Consider the following 17,398-nt stretch of genomic DNA (forward strand, 5'->3'; position numbering starts at 1 on the left):
TCACACACTGTTGATGGTATTTTGGCCCATTCCTCAATACAGATCCCCTCTAAAGCAGTGATGTTTTGGGGCTGTCGTTGGGCAACACGGACTTTCAACTCCCTCCACAGATTTTCTATGGGGTTGAGATCTGGAGACTGGCTAGGCCACCCCAGGACCTTGAAATGCTTCTTACGAAGCCACTCCTTTGTTGCCCAGGCTGTGTGTCTGGGGTCATTGTCATGCTAAAAGACCCGTCTCATCTTCAATGCCCTTGCTGATGAAAGGAGATTTTCACTCAAAATCTCTTGATACATGGCCCCATTTATTCTTTCCTTTACACAGATCAGTCGTCCTGGTCCCTTTGCACAAAAACAGCCCCAAAGCATGATGTTTCCACCCCCATGCTTCACAGTGGGTATGGTGCAATTCAGTATTATTTTTCCTCCAAACAAGAGAACCTGTTTTTTTACCAAAAAGTTCTATTTTGGTTTCATCTGACCATAACACATTCTCCCAGTCCTCTTCTGGATCATCCAAATGCTCTCTAGCGAACCGTAGACGGGCCTGGACGTGTACTGGCTTCAGCAGGGGGACACGTCTGGCTGTGCAGGATTTGAGTCCCTGGTGGCGCATTGTGTTACTGATAGTAGCCTTTGTTATTGTTTTCCTAGCTCTCTGTAGGTCATTCACTAGGTCCCCCCGTGTGGTTCTGGGATTTTTGCTCACCCTTCTTGTTATCATTTTGACGCCACGGGGTTAAATCTTGCATGGAGCCCCAGATCGAGGGAGATTATCAGTGGTCTTGTATGTCTTCCATTTTCTAATAATTGCTCCCACAGTTGATTTCTTAACACCAAGCATTTTACCTATTGCAGATTCAGTCTTCCCAGCCTGGTGCAGGTCTAAAATTTTGTCTCTGGTGTCCTTCGACAGCTCTTGGCCATAGTGGAGTTTGGAGTGAGACTGATTGAGGTTGTGGACAGGTGTGTCTTTTATACCGATAATGAGTTAAAACTGGTCCCATTAATACAGGTAACAAGTGGAGCCCCGTTAGAAGAAGTTAGACCTCTTTGACAGCCAGAAATCTTGCTTGTTTGTAGGTGACCAAATACTTATTTTCCACTCTAATTTGGAAATAAATTCTTTAAAAACCAAACAATGTGATTTTCTGTTTTTGTTTTTTTTTCCCAAATTCTGTCTCTCATGGTTGAGGTTCACCCAGGTTGACAATTACAGGCCTCTCTAATCTTTTCAAGTAGTAGAACTTGCACAGTTGGTGGTTGACTAAATACTTATTTGCCCCACTGTATCTTTTAAGGACTACAAGTCTTTCTGTCCGTGGTTCCCTTTGTTTTATATTCAATTTACAATTTAATTTAATTTAATTAACATGCATTTGTTCCGTGTGAACAATATCCTCGCCGGGTCGAGTCTTTTCTCATGTTCCTTGGCCGGAGAACCTCAGTGACAACAATGTTTTATTCATACGCCTAAAAACGCGTGGCTCTGTGACAGAATCAGGCAACTGTCACGCCGCGCGCAAGTGGGTGACGCAGCGGCCCGAAAGACAACACAAGAAGAAGAGAATGAAGAAGACGGGAGTACACGTGTTTGGCTGCGCATATGTAAATGTCAGGAGGAAGAGGGAGGAAGAGGTGCGTTTTTTCCTTGTCAAAAATCTCCGCTGGGCGCCATTGGCAGCCAATCTTCTCCAACCTTTGAGCTTTTTCACAACAGAAAAGCGGCTGGCAAGGAGTCCATGCATTTTTGACGATGAAAAGAACAAAGAGAATTGGAAGGCACGACTTACGGATTCACTCTGCAGGTCTTAATGAGTAGTTCCCGTTCTCATTTAAAGCCTAAACATCATTCTGTCAAAAATATTTATGAATATTTAACTCTTTTAGTGCAGTTGACGGGTAATAGAAATCCAATTGTAAGTTTATCGCCAAAAGACGTCAATGATAGCCAATGAGTTACTGTCTACAAAGCTCTAACGAGGATCTTCATACTTCAATGTTGAGATGACTCGAGGCGTTTCGGAGTAATCCCAACAAACAAAAGCAGCAGCACTGAGAACACAAAATCCTTGACGGAGGTTTGAAAACAAATACGAGGACGATTCGCTTCGAGTCGGAACAAATTTTGGGCTAATTGAGGGTCCTTCTGCCCCGTTGGCCACTTAAGGAGCGAGCGCATCAGCCCCAGCACACGTAATTAAATGTTTTTTTTTCCTTCTTTGTCTTATTTACGCAAACCATCTGGAGGCCTCGTCCATGGAAACACGCGTGTCGAATGGATTTCTTAATGTTTGTGTTCCCGGGATGAGCTGTTCATTTCTGCCTCCATTAGCAACAGCACGGAAATAAATGCATATGGCAAAGAGATATATACATATTTACAAAGACATACGAACACACACACACACACATGTATATATATATATTTATATATATGTAAATTGCGATTGGCTGGCAACCAATTCAGGATGTATCGTGCCTAGTGCTCATAGTTAGCTGGGATGGCACCACCCGCGACCCTCCTGAGGATAAGCAGAATAGATATTACAGTATATACAGCATATATATAGTTCTACTTGAAAAGATTAGAGAGGCCTGTAATTGTCAACATGGGTAAACCTCAACCATGAGAGACAGAATGTGGAAAAAAAACCTGAAAATCACATTGTTTGATTTTTAAAGAATTTATTTCAAAATTAGAGTGGAAAATAAGTATTTGGTCACCAACAAACAAGCAAGATTTCTGGCTGTCAAAGAGGTCTAACTTCTTCTAACGAGGTCTAACAAGACTCCACTCGTTACCTGTAATAATGGCACCTGTTTTAACTAATTATCGGTATAAAAATCACCTGCCCACAACTTCAGTCAGTCACACTCCAAACTCCACTATGGCCAAGACCAAAGAGCTGTCGAAGGACACCAGAAACAAAATTGTAGACCTGCACCAGGCTGGGAAGACTGAATCTGCAATAGGTAAAACGCTTGGTGTAAAGAAATCAACTGTGGGAGCAATTATTAGAAAATGGAAGACATACAAGACCACTAATAATCTCCCAAGATCTGGGGCTCCATACAAGATCTCACCTCGTGGCGTCAAAATGATAAGAACGGTGAGCAAAAATCCCGGAACCACACGGGGGGGACCTAGTGAATGACCTACACAGAGCTGGGACCACAGTAAAAAAAGGCTACGATCAGTAACACAATGCGCCACCAGGGACTCAAATCCTGCACTGCCAGACGTGTCCCCCTGTTGAAGAAAGTACACGTCCAGGCCCGTCTGCGGTTCGCTCTAGAGCATTTGCATGATCCAGAAGAGGACTTGGAGAATGTGTTATGGTCAGATGAAACCAAAATAGAACTACTTGGTAGAAACAAAGGTTCCCATGTTTGGAGGAGAAAGAATACTGAATGGCGTACCGCAAGCAACACGTCACTTCCGCTCATTAATATTCATGACATTAGCTACTGTTGCTAAGTAAGGACAAGAACCATTTGTCCCTAATAGGAAATAAATGGAAATCGTGTACGAAAGAGATGTTTACAGAGCCAAACCTACCAATTCTCTCCGAAAATGATGTGCCTGGTGCCAAATTGACTGGCAAAGATGTGGAAGAACATAAAAATGTTCAGTTAAAGAGATGGCTTTAGAGTCGAAGGCTGAAAAAGACGAAAAAAACGAGCCGACCTAAGCATAGCTTTAGCTATTTTATCGACGCGACTGACAATGACATTCTCCTGTTTCAACAAGCTATCCTTTACCATCAGCCCTGTCTTTCTTATATATCCTCTGGTTGTTCTATGTCTCTTACCGTTCTTGGGGGTAATTTAGTTAGCTTTGTGTAGCAATCGCAAATGCTACTCAGTGACAGCCAGCGAACACTTTTAATTTTTTCATTGATAACACATCTTAATCCTATAATTTATTTACACTTCCGCCTTACTAAAGTTGATTTTTTTACATATATATATATATATATATATATATATGTATATATATATATATATATATATATATATATATATATATATATATATATAACAAACGGTAACAGTGGCAGTCAAATACCATTGTAATTCTTTTCAGGTCATTCATTGTCAGACAGAAGCAGTACGGCACAACGTTACGCTAAAAAAAATAAGTTATAAATATAAAAATGGCTTACCTCTTTGTCCTCTGAAAGACCATGCCAACCCAACATAATGTTTACTGCATATGAAACGTGAATGGATTCGCCGAGCTGGTGTTAAAGTCCGCGCAAGTTGATTCGGTCTTCACATTTTTTCCTCCCGAGTTTTTGGTTTCCGGAAACATATGAAGAAAACATCCTTCATGGTTGTAATGTCTAGAGTCGTTTCTACAAGTTCCAAAAAAGCAATGCGTGATCGGCATGTTCGTTTTTGAAAGATTACCGGCGAAAAGTAGCACTAATTGCGTTGTGTCTATGCGAGGGCGGGTCTATAATGTCCCACTTCCGCTTTACTTCCGCTTTACGATGCGACGTCACGGTCTAAAAATAGCCTGCGTGCGGTACGCCATTGCATCTGAAGAACACCATACCCATTGTGAAGCATGGGGGTGGAAACATCATGCTTTGGGACTGTTTTTTCTGCAAGGGGACCAGGATGACTGATCTGTGTAAAGGAAAGAATGAATGGGCCCATGTATCGAGAGATTTTGAGTGAAAATCTCCTTCCATCAGCAAGGGCATTGAAGATGAGACGTGGCTGGGTCTTTCAGCATGACAATGATCCCAAACACACAGCCAGGGCAACAAAGGAATGGCTTCGTAAGAAGCATTTCAAGGTGTTGGAGTGGCCTAGCCAGTCTCCAGATCTCAACTCCATGAAAAAATCTGTGGAGGAAGTTGAAAGTCTGTGTTGCCCAACGACAGCCCCAAAACATCACTGCGCTAGAGGAGATCTGCATGGAGGAATAGGCCAAAATACCAGCAACAGTGTGTGAAAAGCTTATGAAGAGTTACAGAAAACGTTTGGCCTCCGTTATCGCAAAGGGTACATAACAAAGTATTGAGATGAACTTTTGGTATTGACCAAATACTTATTTTCCACCATGATTTATTCGCAAATAAATTATTTAAAAAACAAATAATGTGATTTTCTGTTTTTTTTTTTTCTTCCATATTCTATCTCTCATGGTTGAGGTTTACCTATGTTGACAATTACAGGCCTCGCTAATATTTTCAAGTGGGAGAACTTGCACAATTAGGCTACGTTCATACTACAGGTCTTAATGCACAAATCCGATTTTTTCGTGTTTTTCCGACTCGAGTGAGGCATTAACTTGACGGTCTGACCGTGACAAGTCGCATAGACCAGGACCATTTCAAATCCGATCTGGGCCACATTTTTCCAGACTGTCGCGGCAGTCTGTACTGTTCAGTCTTTCAAATCGGAATTCATGCAGCAATTACGTCACCAAAAAGCGAGAGAGATGCCACGGTAGCGGTGCAGCTGTGCGTTATTAGCGCCTAGCTTGCCTTGAACATGGCTTTTTAGGAAGGGTCGGACTTGACAACAGTCATAAAAAAATTAAAGTGGGTTGAGGATAAGCCTGAGAATGATCGGTTTTCTGTCTGCTCCATATAAGCAATATTTCAACATTGCTTACACGGCCGAGAGTCGGGGCAAACTGCGCGTATGTTTGTGTGACATGCACGGACAGTGCGCGCATGCTATCGATCCATATACTTTGAATATAAGCCTCAACTGGGATTATTTATGTCTGTTATTTGTGTCCTCTTTTTAAAAAGCAAAATATGATATCCCTGGAATGACAGATGACAGCCAGCATGTGTGGTCATTTGTTTTGATGCTTCTGCGCATGCGGGTCGTCTTGCTCAGCGCTTGTCGGACTGCGAATTAGTGCGCTTGCGTAATACTTGAATGGTCTCAATTGACAAAGGCAGTCTGAACGAGCACGCCAAAAAAACAGATATGACAAAAAATCGGATTAGTGCATTAAGACCTGTAGTATGACCGTAGCCTTAGTGGTTGACTAAATACTTATTTTCCCCACTGTATATATGAACTATATCAAATTGAGTTGCGTTGACTTTGACTGAACTCATCGGTTGCCACTAACGGCGACAGACGTCTAATTCATTTGAAGTAGGAGGGTTAGCAGCGAATGAACGGATACAACTCCCCTCGTTCAAATGGACTGGACGTATACTAGTGATGATCTCGTGATAAATTCATTTAAATTCACAGCAGTAGGATGAAAAGAGCAACAGCGCGTTAACAATCAACCAGTCGTACACACACACACACACACACACACACAAAATGTAGGACGGTTGACAGTTTATCAACTACGTCGGCGTCAGATCCTCGGACATATCCGCGCTTATCACTATCCACGCCTTGGGAGTTACATGCCATCGCTTTGCTAGAGCGACTCCATCAAAGCGCCCCCCGCATTAGAATGTCAAACTCACGGCGGTCGCCCGATTGAATCGGCGATATCGGCAAGTGCGTCATTTTATCATCGCGAGGCCCTGAACATAAAACGACTTCAAACATTTATGCTGTAAAAATGCAGAAAACAAGATGTGATTTTAGTGACATTAGCTTGAGGTTAATCCATTCCGTCATCAAAACGGCACTTCTGTGCCATCAATCCTCCTGACAGAAAAGTCAATTAATTAGTCAGTCCCTCAATGATCATCTTAACCATGTCTGAATTTCCAGCCCGTCTATTTTTAAATCAGATTACTTGTTGAAATCTAAATTACAGGCCGCGGTCTGTCTCCAATTTACCTCAGCTAACATGGAGTCTATAGACTCCCTTACTTACGCAACCTTGCCTTCTCAGTGGTGCGATTGCAAAATGTAGGTGTTTTGGGGAACCGCAGTTTGGACTGAGTCACCGGGTGGCGGACCGCAGAGTGAGTTACAGAGCGAGCTTGTCGAGGCTCACAGCGCATTAAAAAAAAATGTGGCCGGTGTACTGCTGACTCAGTAACTGCACAATTACAAACCTTGGAAGCCTTACATCACTGCGATGCAAACAAAAGCTCGGGAATAAGTGAGTTGGAAAATGTTATATTTCCTTACAGTTTCTGCCCGATTCACATCATTTACACATTGAAAAAAAGAATTGCAAAATCAAAGTGCATCAAAGTTACCAGCCAGTTTTTGGCAAGAACGTGAGATTCTCTCCATGTTTCCAATGCCTCCATTATTTTCAATGGCACATACAAAATGCACAAAAATCGAATTGGCCTACAATCAACAGGTAGTGACCCGAGAAATGCCCTAAAATGAACAGGAAGTGACTGAAAACAGGAAGTTACCCCAAAATCAACTGGAAGGGACCCAGGAATGCACTAAAATAAACAGGATATGTCCCAAAATGCATAGGAAGTGACCCATAAATGTCCTAAAATAACTGCATTCCATGGTTGGCGATAGATGTCCAATTTGTTGAGACAGGGAGGGCTAGAATTTTAAAACTTTCTGATAAACAATACACGTCCAATCATCTAGCTGTCTTCATCTTTCTGCTGTAAATTAACCCATTCAGACCTAAGTATTGAAGGGAATAGTATCTTTTCTCGCATTTACTGTTCGTTTGTATTACTCTAACACATCCAATAAAAACATTAGATAGCCTTTATTTAGGGCTGTCAAAATTATCGCGTTAACGGGCGTAATTAATTTTTTAAATTAATCACGTTAAAATATTTGACGCAATTAACGCACATGCCCCGCTCAGACAGATTTAAATGACAGTACAGTGAAATGGACACTTTTTAATTGTGTTTTGTGGAGTTTTGCTGCCCTCTGCTGGCGCTTGGGTGCGACTGATTTTATAGGCTTTTGCAATCATGAGCATTGTGTAATTAATTACTGACATCAACAATGGCGGGCTACAAGTTTATTTTTTGATTGAAAAATTTACAAATTTTATTAAAACGAAAACATTAAGAGGGGTTTTAATATAAAATTTCTATAACTTGTACTAACATTTATCTTTTAAGAACTACTAGTCTTTCTATCCATGGATCGCTTTAACAGAATGTTAATAATGTTAATGCCATCTTGTTGATTTATTGTTATAATAAACAAATACAGTCCTTATTTACCGCATGTTGAATATATCTATCCATCTTGTGTCTTATCTTTCCATTCTAACAATAATTTACAGAAAAATATGGCATATATTATAGATGATTTGAATTGTGATTAATTGAAATTACGATTAATTAATTTTTGAGCTGTAATTAACTCGATTAAATTTTTTTATCGTTTGACAGCCCTACATTTATATCATAGTTTGCAAAAAACAAGCAGAATATATCTGATATTATGAACAGTTGGACTTGAAATAATTAGAAATTGCAGCGCCAAGACAACGGGCAGATAAGGACAGAACAGATACAGGACACCTTCTGACCACGGAGGCCCAACGCGCACTTCATGCGTCTGACTGAACAAAATTGACGCTGACAAGCAGGTTACAGGCAAGACATCTACAAGCCCACGTCTGTACCACCAAATCCCGCAATCAGCTCTTCGGGCACTCCAGAACAAATGGCGGGACATCTTGTCTTGCCACAAGGAACATCTGATACAAAGGAACCCACGACCGAAAAGCGAACACTCAGCACTCACGTGGTGCTGAGGCACGCAAAATCCTTAACTCTCGTTGCCCTGACAACAGTAACGCCCAAATTCTACTGTCCAATCGACAACAGACAATAACCCTATAAAAGCCCAAACATACCCTTCTTCCGGACTACAGCCCGCCTCAGCAGAGCCTTTAAAAGACAATGTTTAACTAATCATTGTCATTTTTCTCAGGAATCTTTTGTTGACTTGTGATATGGTGACCCTGGATCCAGTTTGCCTCGTCGCCTGGGTCTTTCTGTGCTGTATTATTGCTGCCAACTTGGAGTAAGTTGTCAATTTGTGTTTCGAAGCCTTTTTCTAGTTTTTAAAAGGGAGTCAGTACAATGGGTTAAGACTAAGGTGAACACAGGTTGTCAGGGTTCTGCCGGCCCGGGTCGTTGGAATTGCGGCAATTCGGTTGGCGTGATTCTGACAATCTGGCTAAAAGGTAGGGGTGTGCCATCTTAGGCACCTCACCATTCGATTACGATTCAGGGTGCTACGATTCAATTATTAAACGATGATCACGGTACTGACGATGATTACGGTTATCACAATTATCAATGCATCTTACATTACTAATTAATAAAGTAGCCAAACTTTATGTCGATTATTTATTTAAAATATCCTAACGATTCAACAGGAACGATGGAAACATCCCCATACAACAAAAACCTGCCCTTAAACTGTTTTTTTTCTTTCTTTTTTTACAAGAAAGGGAAAAAACTGACCATTTTAAAGGCAGTACTTATTTCTCTCAACAATACAATAAAATTTACACAGGTGGAATTAGTTCCACATTTTTTGGAAACAAAGTGTGTTTAGAAATAAGACTTCTTTCAACCAATATAATTTGTTGTCACAAATTTGTGGACTATTTCGCATGTTTGTAGTGAAAGCGCTGTACTTAATCATGGTTTTGAACGTTCTGCATATGAAATACACGTTAGCGAATTAACTAATTAGCTTAGCGCTCGGCGCTAACTGTTAACATCTCTAAAATAACAACAATAAAGGCTAAACAGTTCAAGAGGGTTCGTGTACTCACCTCTTATAGATGCACACGGGTCATAGCAACACACTCTGGACATTTTTCATTTGACATGACTTGAAACTACAGCTGGACAACTGAAGGACAAGGAACAACGAACTATCTCTCTTCCCCTCTCGCTCTAAAAAATATTTCGCGCACAGAAGCGCGACTGCTTGTCTCCCTGCCTGTCTCATACACAAATTTAATTTTCCAGTCTTTTGGAAAAGGAGTAAATCTCAGTAACTGGCAGCATCCATCATAATGTTGTGCGTGTGTCCGTTAAAGGTGTCCGGGCAGCAAATGTGTCTTGAATTTCATTCCGCTATCAGTGGCTGTCATAAAGTTATTAGGGAAAATCAGCGTTTTTTAACCTTTATCAATCGTAATCGAATCTTCACGTGTCGAATCGCGATGCATCAAATAATCGATTTTTGGGAATTCCCTTACTAAAAGGTCAGAGTTGTTCAGTATGCTGCTGAAGGATATGACGTGTTCGTATCTCTAAACCAATAAATACACAGAGTTTAGTTGCTATTGCCATTTCTGGGAGATGATTGGATGAAACTTTACCCATCAAAATCAAATCGTGAGATTTGGCATGCTCTCTTTGCTATTTTTGGCCCTTTGAAAATGGCTGACCAAACGCAACATCAAAAAGTGGTCGTTTCTCATGAAAAACACATTAAAATTAACAATAAAAATAACCAATATTACATGGAATACCCCCACCAAAAAATTGCACTTTGTTCTGGTATTCAAGTAAAAATCAGCGCAATTTTTTTTTTCCCAGCAGAAAAAAAATGCAGGTCTGAAGGGGTTAAATTGAGTTCATCAAGCGCAGTGTTGTTAATAACGGTGTTACAATATAACGGCGTTACTAACGGCGTTATTTTTTTCAGTAGTGGGTAATCTAATTAATTACTTTTCTCATCTTGGCAACGCCGTTACCGTTACTGAGGACGGAAAGGCATGCGTTACTATGCGTTACTATATTGGTCGAAAAGTCTGAGGGAGACGGACTCACCGAGATGACAGAGCAGAGCAGGAGCGGGGAGGAGGCAAGAAAGTTGTGACGCCGAGCAAACGCGATGCTAGGTAGCTCCAATAATACATGTTGTAGTCGATAGCCGGACAAACTACGCCCGCATGTTATGGTAGATATGGTAGACATGGTAGATATCCCATATACTGTATATAGATATAACTAGATGCAAAATGACAGCCGCCATCTTAAAGCAGTAGGCTTTTTAGGACGGCTCTGTTGTAGAGAACCTTCCTCGCGAACCTAAGTAACTTTTTATCTAAAATACTTCTAAATCGGCAAAATCTTGACTTGAATCTATCTTTAAATGATGAAACAGTTTTAAAACTTTCATATGTCGAAAGTAGAGAGAAGGGAACTAATGCAATAATGGGAGCAATTTTAACAACTTTTAACAGTTGATTCAGGGTAAAGGGCAAATTAGGGTAAAGAATTGGGCTCGGGCCAATTGTACCAAAAATCTCCACAAAAAACTTCACATAGTGTGGCCAATGTTTTTTTTTTTTTTTTTTTTTGAGGGAAAAAAAAAAGTAATTATCACCAATTACTTTGCCAAGTAACTGATTACTCTTACATTCAGGTAATTGAGTTAGTAACGCAATTACTTTTTGGGAGAAGTACTTTGTAACTATAATTAATTCCTTTTTTTCAGTAAGATTAACAACACTGATCAAGAGTAGACACCCAATCAACTTGAAGAGGGGGGATGGCAGAAGATTAGCGTTCATTTGGTTTAATTGGGCGTCTATTCGTGATAAATGCATTTAACGGCCTCCAATATGTCGCACTTGCCCTGCCCTAACCTAGTCTGTCCTGCCTTCCCTCTTTCATGTCTAGAACTGTCAATAGCAGCCAATGAGTTAAAGGTCTATTCGATCACCAAATTGTCAGTAAAAACGTCATACACACGTATCTTTCCATTGATCAATCTACGAGTAAACCGATTGGTCGGTTTCATCACCAAGTCTTGGTGTAAACTTTGATCAATCAGGGGTTCCGTTTTTGGGTTTATTCTTCCATTTTGAGGCGAATCACTGATTCTCATTGCTGGTCAACCAAATATTCGCTTTTCTTGTAGTTTTAAGGTCAAAAGATTACGCAGTCAAAAGTTATCCGATGCATAGCTAATTTGATCCGTTTTGGGTGTGCTGGTGCTTCACATAACATTAGCAAAAACACGCTTCAACCTTCCTTCCCGGCTTTCCCCGGCTGGCAAGGACACCCGGCATCCGTTGATTCAATAAACAGACTTTTGAGGCGGAAAGTGATATTTGCAGTTGTTGCCTTTTTCCAAGCCCTTTCTTTCTTCCAAAGCGAGCTGGAATACAGACATATGTGCAGTCAGTATGCTGTCTTTCTGGCTCCGGGAACGCAGTTGAAGGGATTAGCCTGCGCCTGAGTGCCTCGAATAATGATCAGTGCAGCGGAGAAACACATTTTCACATTTGGGGAGATAAGGGCGGGCAATCTGCAAAAAGCAAGAGGACTTAACCGACTCCCCGTGGCTGGCGGTGGAGCCGACGCCAGTCACGACCGATGGCGTGGAGAACAACACCCACCAGTGTCTTTTTCGCTCTGCCGGGAACAACTTTTAAATGACATTCCCCGCAACGGAGCCAGTCGCTGCCGCGCTTCATTTCCCAGCGAGAGATCAAATCTGGCTTCATATCCCGCAGAGAGTTCTTCTCATTTGGTTTAAGGACGCTCCACGTGGAGGGCTACTCTGCCGCGTGGAGTGGCGTCGTCGTAGTTAATCACACGGAATAAAACATGGCGGTCTGTATTCCGACAATCGTCCTAATGACGGCACAACAAACAGCTAAGCATAGCCCGATTTCCACATCACAGAAGAGGGAACGCTGACATTGCGGTTTACCTGAGCCCAGCAGGGGGCCGCGTCTCCGAAAGCGAGCTGTCAGCGAAACTGAAATCTTTTGGACACAAAAATATTTGGAAACACTGTCTAGCGAGGGACTGAATATTATCTGGAGCTGCTGATCTGTGTAGGAAATATGCGAGTGGACTTTTGAAATGATTAAGAAACATTGTCCATTACAATAAACTGATTTCTGACCAGTGTTGGGCACGTTACTTTAAAAAAGTAATTAGTTATGGTAACTCACTACTTCTTCTAAAAAGTGAGTTAGTAACTGAATTACTCTATTGTAAAAGTAACTAGTTACCAGGGAATGTAATTATTTCCGTTACTTTAAAAAGAAGTTGTTGTATGTCAAAGAATTTGAAATTTTCTGAGCAGTATTCGAGTCAGTTAAATAGAGAAGAACAGACAGGTAGTTGTGTTATAGAACCTTGTAATATTTATTGCACCTCACCAGCAACAGATTTATCCTACACTTAAAGTGCAACAAAAAAAAAAAACAGATTTGAATTGCTTACCACTAAGGCTGCAGCTATCGATTATTTTAGTAGTCGATTAATCGATGAACTAGTTAGTTCGAATAATGGAGTAATCGGATAAGGAACATGAAAAATCAAAATACCCGAGCTGAGCCTCAAACCGTATAAAAAAAAAAATGAATAAATGAGGATCTATGTAAACAAAAGAACAGTTGGCTAACTTGGCTAAAAGTCCGCTAGCTTAAATGGTATAAAATGCTAACGTTTTTTTTTCCGATTTTTTTTTTTTTTTAACCATGCTCTTAACAACTGTTTCAGACACATATACCCACGAAAAAAGGCTAAATATATCTATGAACTAATTTCCGAATGCATTAAAAAACATGAGCTCAAACAAAAACGTTGGTCTTAACAGGGAGCAGTTGGATTCAGCCATGTGAAATGAGACAACCAGAGGGCATTGCATCCACCTTAATATATAAAATGAAATGCACACACTTTCAAAGTAAATCATTACAACGCCACTTTAATTAAACGAATATTCGAAGCAACAAAATTTCATTCGAATATTTTTTTTCTAATCGAATACTCGAGTTAATCGATTAATTGTTGCAGCGCTACTTACCACAGATGTCGACAAAAGCTTTGCCCCGGGACATAAATTACACTTTACATGCACGTTCTTTCCTTTAATTTTGACCAACTTGAAATAGTGTTTATATCTCCACCTCGTAAAGGACAAATTTTCCTCTGAATGCTCTGCCATCATATCCCTCTGCATCGGTTTTGCGTGTGTGTGTTTGCTGCACGCGCTGTTCCGGTTTGTGTGTGAAAACACCGCCTCTGAAGTACGTGCGCAATTAGGATCGAGCGTTTACGTCACAGAATGGGGGATCACGTGAGATTTGACAACAATGCAGCCATATTGGAAGCAGGTCTGGCTCGCGGGACATTAAACTTTAACTTGCCAGTTCGATAAAGAGACAAACTCATTATCGAAGAACAGATATGTAATCAAACTTAAGGATGTGAACAATGTTGACCTTTACGAGCAAGCCAAGACAAATGGGGTAAAGATGTCAACGGGCTTCCACAATTACGCGAAATGGACATTCTGCTGTATATATTGTTTGGTGTATGTTACTAAACTCATCAGCGATTCCGAAATCACAAAGCTACGAACAGTTTTGCCCTTGATGGGTGCAGGACCTACACATTATGACCGTATCAAATGGCAACTCCATCGTTCTTGCAAAGGTAGGCTATGTGTGTTTACCATTTTCATTGCCATGAACCTGAAAGCACCCCAAGTCTTGGGGGTAGTTTACATGGCGACTCTGCGACACAAAGACGCAATGACTGAGTAGCGGACTCGCCTCGCGTGCATATGATGTCCGCGAAGACGAAAAATTCTGAATCCTGCCTCCAAAGTGGAAGAATCTGATTGCCGGGGATTAAGAGGGGCTGCATATCAAAGGCTCCCACGGCGCGATATCGCACCGTTAACGTCAGCACTTGTGCACGTCACATTGGGCATGCGCAGCGGTGCTGCTAAACATTAAAAACAGCAAATATGGCGGAATGTCGGCTTTAATTTACTGTTTTAATAATATTTTTAAATTAAATATGTTGAATGTTCCAATTTTTGTGCCTTTTTGAACAAAAGAAAAATGCCATTGCTTCGAGTGGGCGGACATATTTTTTTCCGGGCTGAGGGAGGGAGCTTGCTGGGGGTCAAAGAGCATCATTCTCTGTCGCCTTGTAAATCTGCACTGCCCCCTAGGGCCTGGCATGAATGAATACTACATCATTGTCATGCGGAATTGCGACATTGTTCAAATCGAGACGCCAATGCAAATGCAAATTTGAAATTTTTCGTATTCTCGGAGAGTCACCATGTAAACGGTCCCTTGGATGACAAATAAACAGAGCAGAGTAGTCTCGCTACAGCTGGTAGTTTCTTCAATTTATTCAAAGTAAATAACGCACCGCTTTTGACCGTCAGTAACGGTAACGGCGGAAAAAATAGTTAGATTACCCCATTACTGGAAAAAATAACGCCGTTATGTAACGGTGTTATTTATAACGACGTTATTCCCAACACTGTTTCTGACAATCATCCAGTGTTTTCGTCAACGATGACGGTTTTTTCATGACAATGGCGTGACGATGACGAGCTAAAAACAGGTCTTGGGAGACAAAAACATCACAACCTGGATGCCAGTTTTCGTCTAACGAGAAGAAATTTTGATAAAAATTTGCCATAATTTTCGTCGTAAATTCACAATGTGTGACATTTTCTCATTGTATGTGTAGTTAGCATGCATTGTAGCATTGTTTGGTCGTGTGTGCTGTGTCGCCTCGTACAAATAGGTTCCGACCCCTAGTAGCAATACAATGGCAGCCACCGGAGTGCCCGATAAGACTTCTCAACCACATTGGGTCCATCCAGCCCTTGTTCTTACCTTTCCCACGTACTGCTCCTCTGTCCCCATGTGTTCTTCTAAAACAAAGAATTGGTTCCAGATCCATCCCCGTTTGGGCCTGTGGTGCACCTCCGTCTCCCCGTTGGCCAGCTTGCTCTGGTTCCTGCTGGGGTTGCGGGCCAGCACCCTGGCGGGCGGGTGGTGGCTCGCCCCGTGGACCCTCTGGATGAAGCAGAGGCATAAGAGGACGGGGCAGAGCCCGCCGGTGCCGGGTATCCTCATCTCGTAAGATTATCCCAGCGCTCCGAGACTGTAATTTCCTCGCAGCCGCCACCGCTGCCGACCTCTCCCAAGGCAAAACTTTTAAATCCCAACCAGGAGAAGAGCGGTCCCAGTAAATCCAGGAGAGGTCATGGTCCAAAGAGCCGAGGTACTTTTTTACATTATGGAATTCCCCCGATGAGCCGCCGAAGTCGACGATTCTAGTCGCGGAGGAGGTTAATCCCAGATGACATTACGGATATCCTAAAGGGAGAGAACACAACAAATGAGGGATTAGCATCATTCATACACTAATTACAAAAGAATAGCTCATTTGAAAGGAAGATCAAAACCTTCAAATGAAACCATCCCTTCTCGAAAGTCTATTTTCAGTTTAAACTTAAAAAGTGTTCAAGCCGTAACAGGTTTGAAATTAAATAGGGCAAGGGACTATTTTTAGTAATTACATTCTGTTTTTCATTAATCATGAATGCACTTTCTGGAGAAACTGTGTGGGAATGTTTGATTATCTCCTGTAGGTCACTTTTTGCTGCTTGTAGAGCATTTCCAGGTCACTTCCAGTTGATATCAGGTCACTTCTAGTTGATTTTAGGGGATTTCTAGGTCACTTCCTGTTGATATCGGGTCAGTTCCTGTTGATTCCGGAGCATTTCCAAGTCACTAACGACTGATATAGGGTCACTTACTGTTAATTTCGGGCATCTCCGAAATCTTCTATTAATTTTGGGGCATTTTGGGCCTCTTCCGGTTGTTTTGGGGGTATTTATGTTGACTTCCTGTTGATTTAAAGCAGTAATGTGAAGTAATTTCTTCACATGCCAAATAGGGTCACAAGTAAAGTAATTAAACATTGTCCAACAAATAAAGCATGAAAAAATAATTTATATGTTGTATATTTGACAAAATAATCGCGTTTCCGAAGTTCGAGCCTGAAAGGGGACAAACCCTGAAGTGATACGTCACACCGGGAACGCGATGGCACCTCCATACATACAGCTACCATACAAAGCCCTTCAAACAATGATTCAAACAGCGATATAAGCGATAGATCAAGCACAAGGGAGGAGATCCAAGTTTTTGAAGAGTTGGAGGAAGAAGAGGAGATTGGAATTTTATGTTATTAGCCAGACGCTAATCAGGATGCAAACAATGTGCCTAGACTTCCTGACATGGAATGGATACAAGACCCATCGAGATTACAACATTGGTAAGATATAGGCTGTTATTATTTTCATGATTTGAAGATGCAGGCATTTGCACATAATTTTATGTTTTTGTCTATCTGATGACATTGTTAAAAAAAATAGTAATCAGATTTCATGTTCATTTTGGCAGATCCGGCAGCTCTCGTGCATATAAAATAATATTATAAAAAAGTTGGGGGGAAAGAAGGAGATGAGTCGTTGTTATATCTTGACCGAGTGACCCACACGACACCTTTATTGGCTTTTACAACTTTACTCAACGTCTTGCCAAGTGACTCTGAACAACAACTTTTCTCTCTTTTAGTCAAGGAGTAAGGCACAAACAATAACACATCTAAATGACATGCGTACACTCTACTGGTGAACTCCCGTATTACAACTAAATAATATCCACTATATCACAGTCGCCGATG

At 41.2% G+C, this 17,398-nt stretch overlaps 1 protein-coding gene across 8 annotated transcripts in view; it reads right to left on the minus strand.

The window, feature by feature from the left end:
* The window catches only part of LOC130908901 (cadherin-18), a 425,189-nt gene that overhangs the window by 140,755 nt on the left and 267,036 nt on the right, over nt 1-17,398 (minus strand). For 7 of the 8 annotated variants that reach the window (XM_057824823.1, XM_057824822.1, XM_057824821.1 and 4 more), the window contains one exon: nt 15,538-16,023. In XM_057824823.1, coding sequence (XP_057680806.1) covers nt 15,538-15,780 — 243 coding nt within the window. In that variant the 5' untranslated portion in view covers nt 15,781-16,023. Of the gene's footprint in view, nt 1-10,696; nt 11,113-15,537; nt 16,024-17,398 lie in introns of those variants that run through there. The other variant, XM_057824824.1, reaches the window with a different exon arrangement.

The sequence above is a fragment of the Corythoichthys intestinalis genome, chromosome 20 (assembly GCF_030265065.1).
Source record: "Corythoichthys intestinalis isolate RoL2023-P3 chromosome 20, ASM3026506v1, whole genome shotgun sequence".
Classification (NCBI taxonomy): Eukaryota; Metazoa; Chordata; class Actinopteri; order Syngnathiformes; family Syngnathidae; genus Corythoichthys; species Corythoichthys intestinalis.